A 21,398-nucleotide genomic window follows, 5' to 3' on the forward strand; every position below is an offset into this window, starting at 1 on the left:
CCTCCAGATGTTGAAAGACTACAATGCCCATCATCCTTGACCACTGGTTACTCTGGCTGGCGCCGATGGCAACTGGAGTCCAAGAACACCTGGAAGGCCACAGGTTCCCCACCACTGCTTTATGGGAAGATCTGTGATGGTAGAATAACTCTCCCCAAAATACAGCTTGCTTCTCACTACCAGCAATATACACATGATTTGCAGCAAACTAATCAATGCCGAACGCATTCCCCAAAAACAGACAATCTGAAAGCTACTGTTGCAGAGGACCAAGTTTGATGACCCTCCCTGCAAATTCCAGTATTAACTGAAAACATCACAATAAGCCGTGACCAAGCATCTTCTTTCATAATCCCACAAGACACCTGAAATCATGTGATTATTATCAAAGGAGGCATTGAAGAGTGCCATGCAGATATCTATCCCCAGCGCTTTCTGATTCAAGAGATTGGGAATAACTTTGGACATGACGGATGAGTGGCAGTGGTTGGATGAGCATTCCCTTCTGCAGGCAACTGGTGTCGGTTGTTTGCAACGTGTACAAAGCGTATGTGTGACCCAGTGTAAACTTGTACAGTCTGCGGGTGTGAATACAGCTAGTGTTAACTTGCCAATGGGATGCCCCTTTTAGGAAACGAGCTACCAGCCAGCTGCAGAAAAGATTACTCCAGCCACTGGCTGCCCTTGCTTTGCAGAGCCCAAAGCTGTCCCTGGGTTATGCCTGCCTGAATTATTCTGAGTTGTGCGGAAGAAAAAGAAAGACAGAGTGCTTCTAACACAGGCTTCCCGAGGCTGAGAAAGAAAAGGAGGTCACATTTGCAGGCAAAATTTACACCCCATACAGGGGCCATTTTCATGACATTCTGGGGTCGGAACCTTATGAACATATGGTGAGATAACATACTCTAGTGTCACAGCCAGCCTCAAATGCAACATCACAGCCGTTTGTTCTGTGATGCTATGAGTACCACCCCACATGTGTATCTATACTGGCAGAAGAGATCCAATATTTCATGGATAAGATTACTGGCGCCATATCATGGAGACAAAAGAACAAGGCCAATTGCCACTCCCTTCACTGCGAGCAGAAACCTCTCCTCCTTCTTTTCTCTTTCATTATCACAGTTACCATAATATGCCATCATAGAAAAACGAAAACAAAACAAATGAAGCTGATAAACCCAAGCTAATATTCCCATCCCATACGAAAGTCTGTAAAAGTTGGTGTTGCAGTGTGAAAGCTTCTTTGAGCGGAGGAGTTTAAAGGTAAAGAGAAACAACTTAAACAGCTGTAGGTGCATTATCCCGTATTTCTACAGTGTTGTGTCTAAGTGTTGTGCTGGCTTGTAAAAAGGAACAGGTGCGCAAGTCATCCTTGTCTCAAAATACTGCTCAACATCCTATCCTTGTCATTGGTTTGTCTCGGGCTCTTTGCATTCTTCTTCCCCTCTGAGCTTCCCTTTTTCTTCCTCCTCCTCTTTTATAGCCTCAATCTCTTCGGAGGGTTGCTTTTCTGCCCCGGCTTTCCGTTCCTCCTCCGCAACGACTTTCTTCCACATCTGATGGTTCTCAAGTAGGTGCTGAGTGATTTGGCAGTAGATTTTCCTCCTCTTCTTCCCTGCAAAACACCACAGGGAAAATGATGCCTTAAGCTGCAACCGTGGGCAGAGTGCGAATAGAAAGGGGAGGCGCAGTGGCAGATGGGATCTGTTTGCACGCAGGGTGCCCCAGGCTCAATACCAAACACCTCCCCAACTCAGGACTGGGAAAAATTCATTGTCTGAAACCCCGGGGAGCTGCTGCCAATCAGTGTAAATCAGTAGTTTTCAACTTTTTTAGACTCGGGACCCACCGTTAACCCAAGCACGCATTTCTTAATTTCTTACTATATAATATTTATGCAAGGTGGGAACGTGCATCACGCTGCAGTTCACGTTGCTGGCAGCAGGGGGCCACATGAACTGCAGTGTGACAACAATGGGCAGACAGAGTGGGAGAATGAAGCAGGCAGGCCGGTGGCGCAAGTGAGCAGGCACACAAAGCAAGCAAGTGGGCAGAAGGGCCCTACCACGTTACCACTGCCATTGTCGTCGTCACCGCCTGCCCACCCACTTGCTCACTCACTCGCACACACAGCAGAGGGAGGGAAGCCTGGAGTTTAAGCAAGCAGGCAGCCCAGCTGAGCGAGCCAATGGGCCGATAGTCCAGTGGACTGAGCAAGCAGGCAGCCAGGAGGCTGATCCAGGCAGGAATTCATTCGCTCCCCATTGTTGCTGCTGCAGTGTTGGTGAGCAACAAATGTTGCTGAATGACAAGGTCCATCACTCCTCTATGTTGGTCTGGTGCTGACAATGCTAAGCTAGACAGACCTAAACTAGAAAGCCTATGTTCCTATTTGCCCATGCCATTGTGTGGACCCTGCAAAAAATCTGAATGCATCAAAAGCACCCATCCCACAATGGACACCTCTTTGGAAGCACATCAGGGCTTGTTTCTGGGTATAGGGACCCCTGGCAGTTAAGTCCAGTCATGAATGACTCTGGGGTTGCGGCACTCAGCTAGCTTTACAGGCAGAGGGAGCTGGTGTTTGTCCACTTCCGCAGACAGTTTTTCCAGGTCATGTGGCCAGCATGACTAAGCCGCTTCTGGCGAAACCAAAGCAGTGCATGGAAATACCGTTTACCTTCCCGCCGGAGCGGCACCTATTTATCTACTTGCACTGCATGCTTACAAACTGCTAGGTTGGCAGGAGCTGGGACCGAACAATGGGAGCTCACCCCATTGCGGGGATTTGAACCGCCGACCTTCCGATCGGCAAGTCCAAGCGGCACAGTGGTTTAAACCACAACGCCACCCACGTCCCATACACAGATCTTACCTGCAGCATAAATTTGAAGCATGATTACATTACTTTAAAAATCAACCTGCCCACTGCCCCAACCCTCCTACTAAGCAACAGTGATCCACCTGCTGGGAAGATATTGGTGTGGCTCCGCTTCTTCATTCTCTGTGTGCCCCCCCCTTTTTATTTACAATCAAGGTCACATTTGCACCGTACATCTAAAGCCCTATTGTGCTACATGGAGAATCCTGGGAACTGCAGTTTGTAATAGGTGCTGACCCACCATGCTACAATTCCCAGCACCATTAACAACCTACAGTTCTCAGGGTTGTCCATGATTATTCCAGTGGCAAGACAGTACTTTAAGCACATGGTGTGGCTGTGACCTGAACAAATTTACAAAAATGTGCACATCCTCATCATCCTAATATTTCCCCCCCCCCACCACCACAGAAGTAGCCTTCTCCAAGCTAAGTTGGGACTACAATTCCCATGATGGAAGATATAGTCCAAAAAATCTGCAGGGGCCCAGGCTAGCAGAGGCTGTATTGAAGGAACTTAGACATAGAGTATGATTTAATTATCAAAAACTACTGCTCATTTCCCCAAACTGTGGGACTCCCTGCCTACTGACAATTCACTGTTTCTGTTCGGCACCTGATTAAAACTGTTTTGTTTAGGCAAGCCTATCTAGACACGCAGAACGCCGGCACATGTTTTAATCTGGTTTTCAGCTTATTAGTTTTTTTGGTGTTTCTTTTTTGAACGTTTTAAATAGCTGTTTTACACTGGTTTTTTTTTTTTAAACTTATTTTACTGTTCCATTCTTTTTACAAACCACTTTAAGGTTTTATTATAGTCAAGCGGCATATAACTTTTATGAAATGAATAAATAAATGCTATAAGAAAACACATTAAGTCTTTTAATATTTTCAGTTTCGTATAACAATTTCCCCTAACCTCTGACCAATTAAAACCGGCCATCTCCAATTTATCAACTAAAAAAGTTCAGTTGACTGATCTGTACCACTTGAGCAAATGAACCGTGTGCTGTGCAAGTAATAATCCCACATGCTTTTGTGGAGGATTTCCCAGAGACAACTCAGGATCGAGCTGCGTGCTGAAACCTTCTCACGCCACAGAGGTAAAATGTACCAACTCTGGGCTCCAGAACCAGTGAGCTGAAGTGGCAAGAGTTCTCAAGCTAAGAATCTTAGCAGAACAAACACTTAAAATTTGCTCCTTTGCAAATTCCCCCATCACCTATCCTTAGCAGCAGCAGCAGCTACAAACTTCAGCGATATGAACCTCTTCAAGGTTTTAATGAAGAGCCAGTGGGGAAGAAGAAAAAAAATGACGTAGAGGAATGTTTTGTCGCAAAGAAATGTGTGCATAGATTAGCGTTTCCAGGTGGCCTTAAGTGTGTGTCAGGAGCCAAACCGTTGAGTCCTTCGAGCTTTTCAACGGCAAACAAAGAGCTTTTCACTGTGGCACAGCCCAAATCCAGTTCAATCCTTCATTAGAAAGCTTTCACTCCCCTGTAGGAAACCTGAAGGTTTAATCAGGAGAAAACTCTATTCCGCACAGCGCTGCGTGTTAGAACATTCTATCCCTGGTTTCCCGGGAGACAACACCCGCCCCCCACCCTCCTCCCGAGTTTTGCAGCTCTCCGCAGAGGTCATTAGAGCATTTATCACCACCTGAGATTCTGCTCGGAACCACTGCAAACCTAATCAGGCTAACTGCTGCAACTGCACTCATTTGCATGGGTGGCACTGTGGGTTAAACCACAGAGCCTAGGGCTTGTCGATCAGAAGGTTGGCGGTTCGAATCCCCGCGACGGGGTGAGCTCCCGTTGCTCGGTCCCTGCTCCTGCCAACCTAGCAGTTCGAAAGCACGTCAAAGTGCAAGTAGATAAATCGGTAACACTCCAGCGGTAAGCTAAATGGCATTTCCGTGTGCTGCTCTGGTTTACCAGAAGCGGCTTAGTCATGCTGGCCACATGACCTGGAAGCTGTACGCCAGCTCCCTCGGCCAATAAAGCGAGATGAGTACCGCAACCCCAGAGTCGTCCGCAACTGGACCTAGTGGTCAGGGGTCCCTTTACCTTTACCAGGGGGTTGCACCAGGAACGCAAGAGCTGCGGAAGGCTCATGGGGTCTGAACTGGAGGTGATGGACCCGAAGTGAGATCTTGGGGTCAAAATAGAAGTAGCTCAAGGAAGGTGTTGACCCAGTGTATATATATATTCTTGTTGTAAGCTGCCTTCGGCATGGTTTGAATTGAGGAAGGTGGCATACAAATGTATGTATGTATGTATGTATGTATGTGATTGCCCAATGCAGCAAGCGAAGAGAAGAAGAAGAGTTTGGATTTGATATCCCGCTTTAGCACTACCCGAAGGAGACTCAAAGCGGCTAACATTCTCCATTCCCTTCCTCCACCGCAACAAACACTCTGTGAGGTGAGTGGGGCTGAGAGACTTCAAAGAAGTGTGACTAGCCCAAGGTCACCCAGCAGCTGCATGTGGAGGAGCGGAGATGTGAACCCAGTTCCCCAGATTATGAGTCTACCGCTCTTAACCACTACATCACACTGGACTTCCCCAGCGGCTGTGGCCTCCCTCAACCCAGGTGCTTATGTACAAGCTCATCTGGCCTCGAAAGCAGGAGAAGGAGGGGGGGCGGTCTTCACAGCCACAGTAGGATTGCCATCCATGTGTATGTTACTGTGGAAGTGGGTTTTAAAAAACCAAAGCAAAAGACCTCTTCCTTTGTACCGTTGTCCCAATTAAAATGACCAACTGAAGTTGCTTCTTTTCCCCTAGGGCAAACAGCAGCTTTGGGGATGAGTGGACTTTTAACTAGGAACACCACATGGCAAGGGTTAAAACCCAAGGTGTTGAGTCTGTGGGAGCAAGCACACACAGAAATAACAAACTTACTTGACTCAGGGTTTTCATAGGTGTCCATGTCGGCCGCATCTTCCTCCTCCTGTTCATCAGTATCACCCGACTCATCGTTATCTTCGACCCACTTCCCTGGCATCAGTCCTGCTGAGTCATAGGAATTGCACAGCGGCCCCACAATGTGAGAGATGAAGGATTCCTGGAGGTTTGCAAGCTGCGGAGCGGCGCGATCCATGAAAGGGCTGATGGGGAGGCCTAAACTGGCTTCCTCGTCACCCTTAGAAAAAGGAGAAAGCCTGTTATAATTGCTATCTTGATCCCTTACAACAGAAATGCACATTGAGTTTCCCACTGCCGGCCCGATCTGGGACTCTCACCGGGTGAGTCCAACAGAGTGAGGACAGAGACCTGGTGCATTTTACTCCCTCCTTAAAAACAACAAACAAACAAACAAACAAACAACAACAACTCCCCACAGGGAGCTATCAGTTAGAATTGATCATGTGCCTATCTGAAGCCAACAAACCGTAGAGAAAAACAGTGTAATCCAGAGATAAATCAAACCCTAACTCTAACCCCGTGGTTCTCAAACTTTTTTCTCTGGGCCACACTTATGGAATAAAAAATTTGCTCATGCAACACCATTTTTTTAAAAAAATACATAAATACATTGGAAATCAAAAAGAAACAACTCCCAGCAGTGCTTGATTTATAACACAGACCACAACTAATTTATAAAATGATCAGAGGTCATCATAAGAACATAAACCATTCCCAAAATATAATTATAAGCAAGCCTCTAACTTATGTACCTTAAGTATGTATACAAACTCAATGAGAGGTGTGAGCTTGCTTTTGCCAGGTAATCTCATTTATATTAGGTTTAATTTGAGACAAACAAACTCTCGTCTCCTCAAAAACACAAATGAGGCTTTCTCTTTTCTGATCTTTCGTAGTTGAATATCCCTGTTCACAACAATAATTTGCGGAGAACTGCAGAAGAACAGCCAATGCTCTTGAAAGAGAGGCATGCATATAGTTTCTGGCTGTACATGCACAATACACTGAAATCTTCAAACGTTTTATTGTCCTTGAATCTTCCCACCACGCTTGCCACCCTCTCCTGCCACACAAGGGTGATGCACCACAACCTTCCAGAGCCACTGTCCTAACCCCATACCCTAGAGGTTTGTGTGTCCCCTTGCTCCTTCCAGCAACAACTTAAGGCTAGTTACCTGTTCGTAAAATTCATTGACAATGCCCTCCGTCCACTGCAGGTGCAATTCTTTGCATTTCGCAGGCCCGTTGATGTCAGCCAGCTTGATGCACATCTGGCAAACCAGCAAGCGGTCGTTCTCGTTCGTCCAATCAATGCCAACGTCATCATTGACCTGGCAGACAGATGTGACTAAGGTGAGCGGTGAGATACCATGGCAGCCACACATAACGCAAAACAATTGGAGAGCGAGGATGCGATATCAACTGCACAGAAAAAGCACTTGGGGGGGGGGCGGAGCAGGCGGCTGACGTATCATTTATATTTGCTTTACATAAATTATATTCCCATTACACACATATACTTACAGAGCTTAATTTAAGCAAATCGAGCAGCATCTGTCCTCTCCAGCATATTTGACTGAGGCTCTGGCTCCAATCCACCCAAGGGTTGGCAAACATTTTGAGTCAGTGGGCATGTCTGGAAGAACGTGCCAGCCAGGGGTGCCTGCCACAAAAGGGTTGCCATGGGGGAGTGGCAGAACACCAAAGAGCAGAAAGAGAGACAGGACTACAAAACGGCGCAGGCGTGCCCCCTACCTACCCTAGGAAATGGGGAAATGGCACCTACATCAGAAACTGCTGCACCCACATCAGGAAATGGAAGGGAGGGTGAATGCCCAATCCTGGAATCCAGGGAAATAGGGGTTTGTTTCAGGAGCTGGGTTCAGTTTAGGAAAGGCCAAGATTGTGAGATCAGGAAAAGAGCAGGAACAGGAAACTCTTTGTCCTATACAGTCGCACCTTGGATCTCGAACGCCTTGGCTCCTGAACAAATCAGCTCCTGAATGATCGAACCCTGGAAGCGAGTGTTCCGGCTTTCGAATGATTTTCGGAAGCAGAATGTTTGGCACGGCTTCCGATTGGCCGCAGGACCTTCCTGCGGCCAATCAGAAGCCACACTTGGGTTTCCAAACGTTTTGGAAGTTGAACGGACTTCTGGAACAGATTTCGTTCGGCTTCCAAGGTACGACTGTATTGTGAACCTGGGGGCGGGGCGATATTCACTGAGACAAAAGGAGATGTGATGTGTTGTCAACTCCTGCCCATGCAGATTCAAAATCTGCCATTTTGCAGGCAGGACATGCATCCTTGGTCCCAACTAGCTAGCAGTTAGGGGACATTCCCTATGTGCAAGAAATGCACAGCCATCTTTGTTGTTGCTGATTTCCAAGCTGAGTTGCTGTAGCGGATCCAACATCTAATGCCAAGTAGTTTGGTATTAATGCCAGTTTGCTGGGGAAATACCATCTGTTGGCACCTGAAGCTCACTCTCTACCCATCAAAATGCTGGGACTTGAATGACAGTGCACTGTATTCATGTAATGTTTTGCCTGCTATATCTGTAAGAGTCAGGGATGGTCAAAATACTTCTCTGTCTTACAGCCAAAACGACTGGGTGCCCCCAATTTCATTTCAGGCTGCAATGAGTGGAAATGGGGATTTACTGTATTTTTCGCTCCATAGGGCGCACCGGACCATAGGGCACGCCTCATTTATAGAGGAGGAAACCCAGATTTTTTTTTCTGGTTTTCCTCTTCTAAAAGCCCTGTTTTTTTGAGTATCAGCTAAAAGTTTAGCAACTTTTTTGCAAAGGGAAAAACCCTGTTTTTTTGAAGATCAGCTAAAAGTTTTGCAGCTTTTTTGCAAAGGGGGGAAAGCAAAGCTCCTTTTGCAAAGGAGGAAAAGCAAAGAGGAAAAGCCCTGTTTTTATGGCGTTCAACTCACATTTCTGCAGCTTCTAAAGGAAAGGGAGCCTTTTCTACAATTTCCAGACAGATAATCTAATCAGCCAGTCACATGTTGCTGGGGAAACAAACAACCTCCCTCTGCAGCACATTCAACTAAGGAGGGCGGGGCAAGAGGGCAGGGCTGAAAGGGAGCCGGGGACTCATCTCTCTCCCGATCTCTTGCTGATCAGCTGCTGAGTGGGGTCCTTTCAACACCCTTTTTCTCTTTGTAAAATAAAAAGCATGATCCTCTTTTGGGCCCTGGGCAATTCAGCTCCAGGGACCACCATTCGCTCCATAAGACGCACAGATATTTCACCTTACTTTTTAGGAGGGAAAAAGTGCGTCTTATGGAGCGAAAAAATATGGTACATGAGATTTGAGCAGCATAACTTCCAAGTGAATAACGGAAATCACCTTTTGTTGATGCAAGTCCCAGAACCACATGATACTGTTCCTGGGGCACTGTCCTTGCAAAACATTAGGACGATAAAACCATTACCTTTCCCCCCAGCAAACATGGATATACAAAGGTTTGAGCGCAAAGGACATACGTGGATTTGAGTTTACCTTGGCATTGAACTTTGCTACAAAGTCAAAGTGCTTCTTCAGATCAGTGGCCAAGATTGCCTCAATGACAAGGAACCGAAAGTGCTTGAACTCCACATGATCGAGGTTGACTAAGAAGTTATATTCTGGCCTGGACATGAAGAGGTTCCACGCAGCTGCCGCATGATGGTTTTCCAAAACAGAACGGTCATTATACAGAACAGCCTAAACGGAGAGAAGGATAAACAGTTTGGCATAATTTATTCTACAGTCGTACCTCAGGTTACGTATACTCCAGGTTACGTACTTTTTGGGTTACGAACTCCGGTAACCCGGAAGCGCAACCCAAAGTGCACGCGATGCGTGGATGCGCAGAAGTGTTCTGCACAGTTTGTGCATGCGCAAACCGCTACTTCCAGGGTTTTTGCGCGCTTGTTTGGGTTGTGTACTTTTCGGGTTATGAACTGTAACCCGGAACCAATTATGTACGCAACCCAGGGTACCACTGTATTTCTACTCGTCCCTGAGAGGCATAAACACCACATATAGCACTGAGGGCCTATCCAAGTTCTACTTAAAATTTTAAAGTTAAGTTACAAAATTTTGAAAAGTGATTTTAATAAACCATTATGATTAAAAATATATATTGATCATTTCACATTACCAAGAGCTCCCTGCAAAATTTCATCTTGGGATCTCAATGAGATCACATTAAAAAAAAAAATTGTGCATACACGCCTGCCTTACTGTGTTCTATTTAGGATAAATGGATGTTGCAAAATGTAAGAGAATAAACAAGAAATCAAGCAATAATATGTTACTTGAGGCATATTGTAAGGTTTCTGTAGTGGCTTCTCAAGAGTAAAAAGTCCTGACCCTAGATCCTCTTAATTACAGGATTTATGGTACAACTATACATTGCAGAGCTCAAAAGTCTGTGACCGTCTCAGTCACTCTCAGATCCCGGAAGTGGCGCTTTTCGCGAGTGCCCCCAACAAAAGAACTTGGGCACCCCAAGTCTCCTCCTCTCATCCCTGTGTTTCACCCCTCTACGCAATTGGGGCGACGGAACTGTCATAGCCCCCTCCTCCACTGACCTGCTTGGTCGGTGCTGGGAGTCTGGAGCATCCCACCGCCCCCTCCCCATGGAGCTCTCTTCCTGCCTGTCGCTCACTGAGCCTCTTGGTCTGTGCTGGGAGTCTGGAGCATCCCACAGCCCCCTCCCCATGGAGCTCTCCTCCTGCCTGTCGCTCCCACAGGATGTCTCCCTGCTTCTCAGGTGGCGTTGGGAACCATCAGCCTCACAGAGCCCTTCCACTACTCCGCTGGGCTCTGATGGTTCCCTGACACTTTTTTTTTTAAAGTAACTCAATTAAAAAGTATCTGAGAAGCTAATCAGGTTTTTCTTTTAAAAATGTATCCAAAAGCGGAGTGTGTTGCAAGATAGAACTGGTTTCGGCTTGTTTGAACCAGCACTGACTGGCTCTGACACGTGTGGACAAGCTGTGGCTTGCTGTACAAGGGCTCAGTGGTGACTTGAGATTCACTCTTAGGAGAATTCTTTCCAAGCGTCAATTCTATGGACCCTAGCAAGGGTCGATCTCAGCCATCCTTACCTGAGGAGCACTGGTGGCAACCAAGAAGGCATTGGTTCTCCCCGGGTGATCGTAATCGTGCATGGCAGCAGCCACATAAAGGGCCATCAGTTCGAGGGCAGGGATGTTGCCCGCCAAGCATCCATGGCCATCGTCTGTTGGTGCGTATGTTTTCGACAAGACGTAGCCCAGGTGGCCGTGAGTGATCCCGCTATCAGAATCTGAGCAGAAAACCAGGACATTTGCTGAGAGTTTGTGGTGAGGAACAGGGACAACCAGGGTTCAGTTTTGTGCCCAGTTGCCACGATTAACCTGGATCGGTTCCATATCCATTGTTCATTTGTTGTTGGTTTTTTTTAAAATAAAAAAAAAAAAACATTTCTATACCGCTGTATCCTAAAAATATATATATCACAGCTGCAAATCTACTAGTTCCCGTGATGTTCAGTAAAGGTAAAGGGACCCCTGACCATTAGGTCCAGTTGCGGACGACTCTGGGGTTGCAGCGCTCATCTCGCTTTACTGGCTGAGGGAGCGGGCATACAGCTTCCGGGTCATGTGGGCAGCATGACTAAGTCGCTTCTGGTGAAACCAGAGCAGCGCATGGAAACACCGTTTACCTTCCCGCCGGAGAGGTACCTATTTATCTACTTGCACTTTGACATGCTTAAAAGCAGCACCTGAAAATGAGAACTCCAGACACTTGCAAACACAGACATCGCTTGGGTCCACGCCCAGGGGAATAAGTTGAGACCAGCCCATCATTCCTATTTGGTTTTTGAGGGCATAAGGGGTTGGCTAGGGGCATGAGAGGTTGGGCGATTGAGAACCTTGGTTGGCTCAGTTGGTGGTTATGCACTGGGTAAGCCTTAGTCTTGGTTGGAGAAGAGGTTGTAGCCTCTGCCTGATCCTCCCTGGTTAAAGATATCCCATTGAAGGGCTCCGTGAGGAGTTGCTTCTGTCCAACACCCAGACGGAGGCTTGGGCCATAGAACTCCAGCAGAAACCCCTCAGGGGGTACCCCTATTTTATATAGGTCATAGCCCTCCTATGCTTTACCCTTAGATACATCTCCAGCAGATGGGCTGCAGGTAATTAAATGGTTTCACCCAATGCCTATGCCAAACCTTTCCCATCTGTAACCAATGAAGTTGTGGCCTATTTGAACCCCAAACTTGATATGCTGCTGTCTTGTCTGGTTATTCAGTTGCACAGAAAGTGACAAGGGAGGCAGAACTGGTAGCCTCTGATAAACTCATCCTCCGTCAGCTCAGGGATATTTTAAAAGATAATTTTATAAGTTGCGTGTCCTTGTTTCTCAATTTGATCCTACATGGTTTTGTATGTATTGTGGTATTTTATGCATTGCCGTTATTTTTATTGATTATAGTTTAGTAATCCTTTATTGTAATTGTTAAATGAAACTGTTTAATTATTATTTGCTGGTATTTAATTTTACTGTTTACCATATTCTAATGGATTATTGAAAATTGCTTTATTTGATATAAGTTGCTTATTTTACAGTTATATTTTTATTATGACTTTTTTGTCAGGTTGTCATTAGGCTGTCTATTTTGTTGTTTCTTCAGCATGTAAATCGCCTTGTGTACAGTAATACAGAAGGGCGGTATACAAATTGAAAGTGAAATGAAAAATGAAATTTGTTTAGTTCTCTATTAATGCCATCCAAGTTAGTGGCCATCACAAGCCTCTTTTATGTGCTTCTTCTACACGCATCTGGTAAACATGTCCAGTTTCCTCCAGAAAGAGACCCTGGGCCAAGAAACCAGCTTAAGGGCTCCCCAAAATTGCACGCTAATAAAATTACCTGAATCGCTTGCTGACCCATGGTCATTAATCACAGTTGAGAGTCCTGGTATAGGCTGCGTTGAAAGGTACCAAACAGCATGGAGAACATCAGTGGCATGGATCCTGTTGTGATCTGTTAAGACAGAGGCAGATTACTTCTGCTGGGGGGGTCAACAGCACCATCTGTTGGACAGAGAGAATCAGTTCCCTGCATGTGGCTTAAATCTCTCGCAGGAACTAAGGTCAACTGCTGAGCTAAGGAAAAAGCTGAAGGTGGATAGGCATATTCATTTGCTATGATAAAACAGTAGGTGTTTCCAACCTTCTCAAAGTGAGTCTACACACACACACACACACACACACACACAGAGAGAGAGGTGAAACTCAAAAAATTAGAATATCGTGGAAAAGTCCATTTATGTAAGCAACTGTTTTCATTAGCTACTAGAGTTAAATATATGAGATAGACTCATGACATGCAAAGCGAGATATGCCAAGCCTTTGTTTGTTATAATTGTGATGATTATGGCGTATAGCTGATGAAAACCCCAAAGTTGAGATTGTTAATTTGGGGTTCTCATCAGCTGTACGCCATAATCATCACAATTATAACAAATAAAGGCTTGACATATCTCGCTTTGCATGTCATATCTCATATTAGTTTCACCTTTTAAGATGAATTACTGAAAGAAATGAACCTTTTCACGATATTCTAATTTTTTGAGTTTCACCTGTGTGTGTGTGTGTGTGTGTGTGTGTGTGTGTGGATTAATGCAAATAATACTGTATGTTACATATTAAACATACAGTATTATTTGCATTAATCCATAACAAATTCAATATCTTTATAGGGGTTCTTCCAACCCCCGGACTTCCCCCCACTCCTCTCCCTGGTTTCCAATAATTGTCTCTTCTCTTTTCTGTGACTAAATTCTTTTATCCAATCTCCTTTTTCAATACCCTTTATCAATTTATATTACAAGTGCCAATCCAAACCTGCTAACATTTTTCAATGTTTACAATGCTCCTTCATATATTCTATAAAGTTAACCCATTCATTTCTAAATTTATTGTCCTCTTGGTGTCTAATCTTCCCGGTCTCAAAGTGAGTTACATGACACTGCTCATTTCAGTAATACATGAAAAGAGGAAAGCATGGGAGAATCAAGTGGGCAGTAGTGAAGGGCAGGGAGAAGGACATCTGCTATCATTTCTGATCTGTTTTGGTTTGTACTCTACTTCGGTATTGTCTACAAATGAGCTACCACACCATTAACCCTGATCCCCAATCGCAAAGTGAAATATCACTCGTTACTCTGTATAATTTAGAAAGCCTTATGCATGAGAATGGGTGGGAGACCCCAGGTCTGGGGAACAGATACATTTTTAAAACATGTCCCTTCCAATGAAAATGCACTGAAATTCATTACGTATTTAATTAGGTTAGCTCTGGCCATAGTGGGTGGCGAGATGAATAATGCAGCAACAAGAAGACAGAATGGAAATCGCTGCCACCTTACATCTCTGCAAGTCCAGTGAACTCAATGGGACTTGCTTCCGAGTAGACATGTATACCGCACTGTGGAAGTTTTACCGTGTGCATTATGGATTTGGGGCTGTACACAACACTGTTCAAAGAAGATTCACTGAAGTTAATGGGCACGACTAACAGGAATATCAGTGGGTCTACTCTAAGCAGGACTTAGTTGAGTTTTATAGATTTCTGTGGCATTTTTATCGGACGTGCTCTGGATTCAAATTATTTAATTGGGGGGGGGGGTTGTGCTGTGCCTTAGGCACTCTCAGCCTTGAAAGAAGGTTCATTATGGAAAAAACAGGAATCAGCGAGTATCTCACTCTTGCAAGGTACTTACAAGGTATCTCTCGGTATCCACACTCCAAAGCATGGAAGTAGTTCATAAACTCTCTCATGGGAATTTTAAAGGTTTCAAATAGTCCCATATCCTCAAAGAGCCTGTAGGACACCTGGAAAAAACAGAGCAAAAGTAACTGTAAAACACAGAGCCTGGCATGGAAGAATCCACACAGCTCCACAACACAGAATATGGCCTCCAACTTCAAGGGTCTCTGCGGAATGCTTTCCATCATAGCCTGCAAGCCACCTCCTCTGTTTTAGACTCTAGCCATTTCAAGAGCTTCATATTTAACCCCATCTCTGCAGCCAAACTCACAATCCTGTGACGTAGGCGTGAGGAGGTTGTGACCCTCCAGATGCTGTTGGATTCCACCGGCCCCAACCGGTAGGGCCAATGGCCCACCTAGGCCAGCATCCTATTCTCACAATCGCCAAGCAGGACCCTGAAGCATAGGAGCCCTCTCTCTCCACCCCCTCCTGTGGCGTCCAGCAACTGGCATTCAGAAGCATTACTGCCTTTGTTCATGGAAGAAGAGCATAGCTGTCATAGCTAGCAGCCATTGGAAAGCCTTCTCCTCCATAAATTTGTCCATTCCTCTTTTAAAGCCATCCAAGTCAATGGCCATCACTGCCTCCCTTGTACCCATATGATCCCAACAAGTTGAAGCAGCCATGGCTTCGCCCAAAGAATTCTGGGTGTTGCACTTAAGTTAAGGGTGCTGAGAGTTCTTAGGAGACCCCTGTTCCCCACACAGAGCTACAATGGCAGAGTTCCCCGTGAACTGTGGGATGTGATACATAAGTAGCAGACAAGTACAACATTCCTTGTTTTCCTAGAGTGGACATGCAAGGGGATGTTTGGACCAGCCAGTCAAAAAACTTCCTGTTTCCACCTGGCTGGGGCATACTTCCTTTGCATGTGAATAGAGGTGGGTGTGACCTTACCTGTGCAGGTAACAAAACCACAAAGCACGCAGCCACTCCCTCCCTCTTTTGGACCTCGTTGTTGGACCAGTAACTTTTTAGCTAGAGATGCCCTGTTGGCTTTCAGCCAACAGAGGACAAAGAGACTATCTCCTTATGGGATAGACTCACATGTATGTATCTGTAACTAAGTCTGTCTTCAGGGATCCATCTGTGAACTGATGGTGCTGTTAGTAAACTACTTTTATATATCTTAAATAAGATTGTGGCATTTTTATTCTTTTAAGAGGGAAATAAGGGATCTTACCAGGAGTCTATAGTGAGAAGCTTAAACAAGCTTGCAACCAGCTGCCCGCTGTGCGCTTAAAGGGGAATGTTAAAACTCTGCTAAATTAGCGCAATTTAGGAAGGATATTAAAAAACAATATATCTTCTCCTGCCTCCCTGAACATTCCCACATGAACTGACTGTCCAACTTCCTGGATTGATGGTTGAACCACTCTGGGAAGGGAAAGGGATGGTCTCCTAACAACTCTCAGCACCCTTAAGAAAACACAACTCCCAGTGTGTTGTAGTGGTTAAGAGCGGTAGACTCGTAATCTGGGGAACCGGGTTCGCATCTCCGCTCCTCCACATGCAGCTGCTGGGTGACCTTGGGCTAGTCACACTTCTTTGAAGTCTCTCAGCCCCACTCAACTCACAGAGTGTTTGTTGTGGGGGAGGAAGGGAAAGGAGAATGTTAGCCGCTTTGAGACTCCTTATGGTAGTGATAAAGCGGGACATCAAATCCAAACTCTTCTTCTTCTCTTCTTCTCTTCGGGGGAAGCCATGACGGTTTAAAGCAGGCTTCCTCAAACTTGGCCCTCCAGATGTTTTGAGACTACAATTCCCATCATCCCTAACCACTGGGTCCTGCTAGCTAGGGATCATGGGAGTTGTAGGCCAAAAACATCTGGAGGGCCGAGTTTGAAGAAGCCTGTTTTAAAGTGTTTTAAATGCGTGGTGCAGATGGGGTCTTGGAAACACTTGCTTCCTCAATGGCCACCTGTCGTGGGTGCTTTAGCTGGATTCCTGCGTTTCAGGGGATTGGACTAGATGGCCCTTGGGGGTCCCTTCCAACTCTACAATTCTATGATTCAAGCTGTGGCATCATATGGTGCGATTGTGGCCTAGATGCCCCTTTGGCCTGGTCCTGCAGGGCTCCTATTGCGTTCTTAAGCTTTGCTGCTATTAAATATAATAACGATCCATTAATAGCAACAAAAATAAGTGATAAGCAATGCTACTGATAATGTGTTGAAATGAGTAGAGCTTGTGCTCTCACCATCACAGCTGCTCCCAGAAGACTTTAACAGACCCTCTCACCAGATGACACGAAGGCAACGCTTTCCAACACCTTCCTAAGTTGCTTAATTTTCTTTGTCCGCCAAGACATGGAAGTTAATAGCTCTTATTTAGCAGGCCTGGTCGTGAAACACCTCCCAAATTCTCATTTGCAGCTATAACCCCCTGGAGCCGCATCCCAACAGGTTTTCCTAGAATCTGACCCCCTGCCCAATATATTGTTTTTCAATCCTTTGACCGAAGTAGCAAAGGGAAGGTAGGTAGCTTTAATTTTAAACCAGATCTGGTCTTTCTCTCCCTTAATTGCAGCCTTCAATTCCAGCTCCTCCTTTCCAAGCAAAACCTGATTTATCCCAACAGGGGTTGCCGTTAAGCAAACGGAAGTCATAAATTAAGGCATTACCTATCTACACAGCTTGCTACTGAACTGCAGTGCAGATTTAAAAGGGTTTGCTCTTCCATTCTGAGTCGAGAGTCTCCCCCAAGCCCTTTGCATGGATTACTGTCTGCTGCATTTTGTAATTTGCTGGTACTATGTTTGAGTGCTTTCTATTGCACCACAGATGGATGCTTTTAGCTTACTTCTAAAAAAGAGAGAGAGAGAAATCTAGACCATTTTAGCATCCCTCTTAATGTACGTAGATGGCTTCTCAAATAATCTTCAAGGAGATCCATTGGTTCTGTTTTCCAAAGACATATGCTTCCCCCAGGGGGTGGGGATATGTCAACTCTTCTTTATTCCATTTCATAAATTTCAGGCTATGTGGCACACATAGGTAATTCATTTTGCTAATTTCTCCCTCCCTCTCACTAGGTTCAAATCAGGAAGGCAATTCAAACTGCAGAAAGCTAAGAATGAATCACTCCAAACCCCAGAGGTCCTTTGCTATGCACCATCACAAGGCGTTAAATTTTTTCTTGCATCAGGAAGCACAGATATTAATTCTCTAGGCTTTAAATAAACTGATGCATCCATTTCAAAAGCCTGGTCTGATCTCACACATTTGGGCCATTATGCTTCCCAATCTCCAAACCATGGTTAGCCCTTCCTCTGGCATGTACATTCCATCTCCTTTCCTTCTTTTGGTACTAACCAAGGTTAACTTAACACCTGCCCTGACACAGCTCCAAACCACAGTCTGTAAACATGGTTAGTGAACTGGTTTTTGAGTAAACCATGGTTAGCTCCAAGCAGAGAAGGTGCAGAACAAAGCTGGAAGTATGTGGTCCTCCAGATATCCCTGAATGCCAACTCCCATGAGACCCAGCTGGCATCATGAATATTCTGGGGTGACAGGAGTTGCAGTCCAGCAACATTTGAAGGGTTTCCTTCCGTGGGGCAGAGTCTGCAAATTGGTCAGAAAATAGATGCAGTGCAAGAAATAATATTATGTGGTTTGTCATAAAGGAGAGGGGAATTACCCCCACTACTCCAGAGAAGCAGAAACGGGGCAATGGATTCAAACTACAAGAAAGAAGATTCCACCTAAACATTAGGAAGAACTTCCTGACAGTAAGAGCTGTTCGACAGTGGAATTTGCTGCCAAGGAGTGTGGTGGAGTCTCCTTCTTTGGAGGTCTTTAAGCAGAGGCTTGACAGCCATCTGTCAGGAATGCTTTGATGGTGTTTCCTGCTTGGCAGGGGGTTGGACTGGATGGCCCTTGTGGTCTCTTCCAACTCTATGATTCTATGATTCTTCCTAAATAGCAACCATAGTTATAAGGACATTTGTGCTCCCCTTTTAGGATTTCAACTTGGTATGGTGGGACCTAATTCTGTTTGAGCAACAAGAATTCCCTAAACTCAAGCAGGTGATTTTGTTGTATGTATGGGAGCTCTGTGCATGCCAAGAGCTGTGGATCACAGTTCTTGTACTTCCTCCTAACCAGGAACACACTTTACCCAAGGTGAGGCCCTAGCCCAAGTCTGCAATGCACACTTTCTTACCTGACTGAGGATCCGACCACATTTCTTGCCTATCTTCTCTACCAAATCGAAGATTGGGAAATTCCAATTGTTTAGCTGCTCCATAAGAGGGTCCAAATTGTCCATTATTAGAGGCTCTGGGGCAAGAATAGGCTTGTCCTGTATCAAGAAACAATACATGCTCTGAAGGTTACCAAAACACTGCAAAAAACATGGGTTACTAAGCCCCTCTCTAAATATACACACTGTGCCATTACTACTGATGCATATCAATCCCAGGTTGGCTGGGATCAAGCGAGGGGGGGCACTTTTCGACCTGGCAGACCAGAACTTTATCCACCCATCGCCACAGGGGGCAAAACTTTGACAGGTGGGCAGGTTCCTTATGATGGAGTCAGCTGACTTGATAGCTGGACAGCCTTGCCCACTTGTCAAAGTTTACCCACGGAGGTTGGGGTCAAAGTTTGCTTCACCAGCATATTCCCTGGAGGGGAAGAGTTTCTCCATGACTGAGTGAGATTTTCAGGTGAGGAAGTGAGGAAGGCTGCAGCCTTCCATAAGCTGCTTGGCTCCAACTCCCATCAGCTGTCAGAAACGAGCCTGCAGTAAATCACACAAATTAACTCCTTATTAGAAAAACAATCTGCACAGCAATGTCAGGCCTAATGACCACAGCAACTCTCTTTGGTAGGTCTTGAAGAGAACAAAGTCCCTTCCTTCCCACAGCTGCCTAAGTCCCCTCCTCTTCAAAGTCCTTCCCAAGCAATCTGAGACTATGCTGGTATGCTTGTCTTTGCTTCTCTCACTTCATGCCTCTCCTGAAGGGGAACTTGTTGCAGCAGAAGGGGGAGATCCCTGTGACTCTTCACCACCCTTACTCACCCCTGCCTCTTGGCTTCTCTCCTCTCCTGCTTCTAAACTTCTCTCTGCCACAGACTCTCCCTTCTCACTAAACCCTGTTACCTCTTCTGTTTCCGACACCCACTCCTCCCAGTCTTCTCCCTCTAACCACTCACTGTCATCCCACCACCAATCCCTTGGCTCTGAGCCTTGTTCCTTTGGGGAGGGGGGTTCTCCGGCTAGTGCCTCCCAAATAGTGCCTGCTGGGCAACTCTGTGCCGAACCAGTCCACGACATCAGTCGCAGCCAGCATGGCCAAAGTCAAGGATGATGGGAGATGTAGTCCAGCAATATCTAGAAGGGCACAGGTTTCCACTCTGTAGATGCTTGCAACTCTACACTTTCTGCAAACAGATCCCCACCCTGGTCTACAGGGCTAACTGAGCTGGAAGTGAAAGTTAGCAGCTAGCATCTGATGAGGGAAAGTTATTTGCTTTTTAAAAAAGAACTCAAACTGGCTTGAAGGGCTTGGAGGGTGGGCCCTTGGCAGTGAGGAATTCTCTTCAAATCTTCAGCTTGGACTCTTTTGTACCACCCCCTGGGGGGCTATTAGTTATGAGCCAAATGTGGATATTTAAGAGCTTAATTTAGGCCACATCTGCACCTTGTTGCACAATCATTCGCAGCAGCCCTGCTCCGTTTCGCTCTCCATCTCCCAATGTTTTTCTTGGTTTGCGCGATACGTTTGATTTTTACTTTTTTTTTTAATGGATGATGCTGTTTTGGAGTTCTTCATCTGTGCCATCAAAAATAGAAAGCTGCATGGGAGTTCTCATCTCTTTAGAGGGAAGTTTGACTCCCTCTAGCTAAGTACAACGAGATATGGGATGGTGATAATAAGAGTTTATACACACCGGGGCGGGGGGGAGGGAGGAAGCTTGCAACAGAACATTGCAGTGTGGGGAGTTTCTGTACAGGATTCCACATTCCTGGTCCTTTCCCCCTCTTCCCCATGGTTTTCCATCTCCCTACCACCACTCCTAGCTCATACTCAGTCTTTAACCGACTGGGTTTTCTTTGGGGGAGGGAGTCTCCCATGCTTAGGGTTCCCCCACCCTAACTTTTTTTCTTTGTTTTTTGCACATCTGCAAACTTTTGGATTTCCTCGAGTGTGCTGTTGCCTGCTGGGCAACATAATAAAACGGCACTCAGCAGCCTGAATACTGGAAATATTGGGGAAGATAGTAATAAATAATAATAATAATAATTTATTATTATTTATACCCCGCCCATCTGGCTGGGTTTCCCCAGCAACTCTGGGTGGCTTCCAACAGAATGTTAAAATACATTACAATAGAGTAAAGTTGAGCTTCAAGCTGCATTGGTTGCCAGTTTGTTTCGGGCCACAACTCAAGGCTCAATGACTCAGGCCCCAAATATCCGAAAGACCGCCTCCTTCCCTACAGACCCTCTTGGGAGCTGAGAGCGGGAGAAGGGGCCCTCTTGACAGTTTCTCCACTCTGACAGGAGCCGGAGTCAGGAGTAAGTAATGAAGCATTTGGTGTCCGTGAAATTAACTCTTTATTCAAAGGAACCAAAAGAGTGCAGGCCTAGCGATCACGGCAACTCTTCCCAATGAGGCAGTTGTGAGCGCAGATTGGCAGAAACATTGACAAGAAAGTACCCAGACCAGCCCTGAAAATATACACCAGTTGGTTCAGGCCACCGATTCATCTTGGGCTTGCTGATCAGAAGGTTGGCGGTTCGAATCCCTGCGACG

At 45.7% G+C, this 21,398-nt stretch overlaps 1 protein-coding gene across 1 annotated transcript in view; it reads right to left on the reverse strand.

Annotated features, from left to right (window-relative positions):
- Positions 1-487: 487 nt before the first annotated feature.
- The window catches only part of PDE3A (phosphodiesterase 3A), a 260,491-nt gene continuing 239,580 nt past the window's right edge, over positions 488-21,398 (reverse strand). Inside the window, exons 9-16 of the mRNA XM_033161457.1 lie at positions 18,800-18,937; positions 14,583-14,694; positions 12,728-12,841; positions 10,921-11,120; positions 9,326-9,529; positions 6,986-7,141; positions 5,787-6,027; positions 488-1,618 (exon numbers count right to left, since the gene is read on the reverse strand). Coding sequence (XP_033017348.1) covers positions 1,410-1,618; positions 5,787-6,027; positions 6,986-7,141; positions 9,326-9,529; positions 10,921-11,120; positions 12,728-12,841; positions 14,583-14,694; positions 18,800-18,937 — 1,374 coding nt within the window. The 3' untranslated portion in view covers positions 488-1,409. The remainder of the gene's footprint in view (positions 1,619-5,786; positions 6,028-6,985; positions 7,142-9,325; positions 9,530-10,920; positions 11,121-12,727; positions 12,842-14,582; positions 14,695-18,799; positions 18,938-21,398) is intronic.

This window comes from Lacerta agilis, chromosome 10 (genome assembly GCF_009819535.1).
Source record: "Lacerta agilis isolate rLacAgi1 chromosome 10, rLacAgi1.pri, whole genome shotgun sequence".
NCBI classification, from domain to species: Eukaryota; Metazoa; Chordata; class Lepidosauria; order Squamata; family Lacertidae; genus Lacerta; species Lacerta agilis.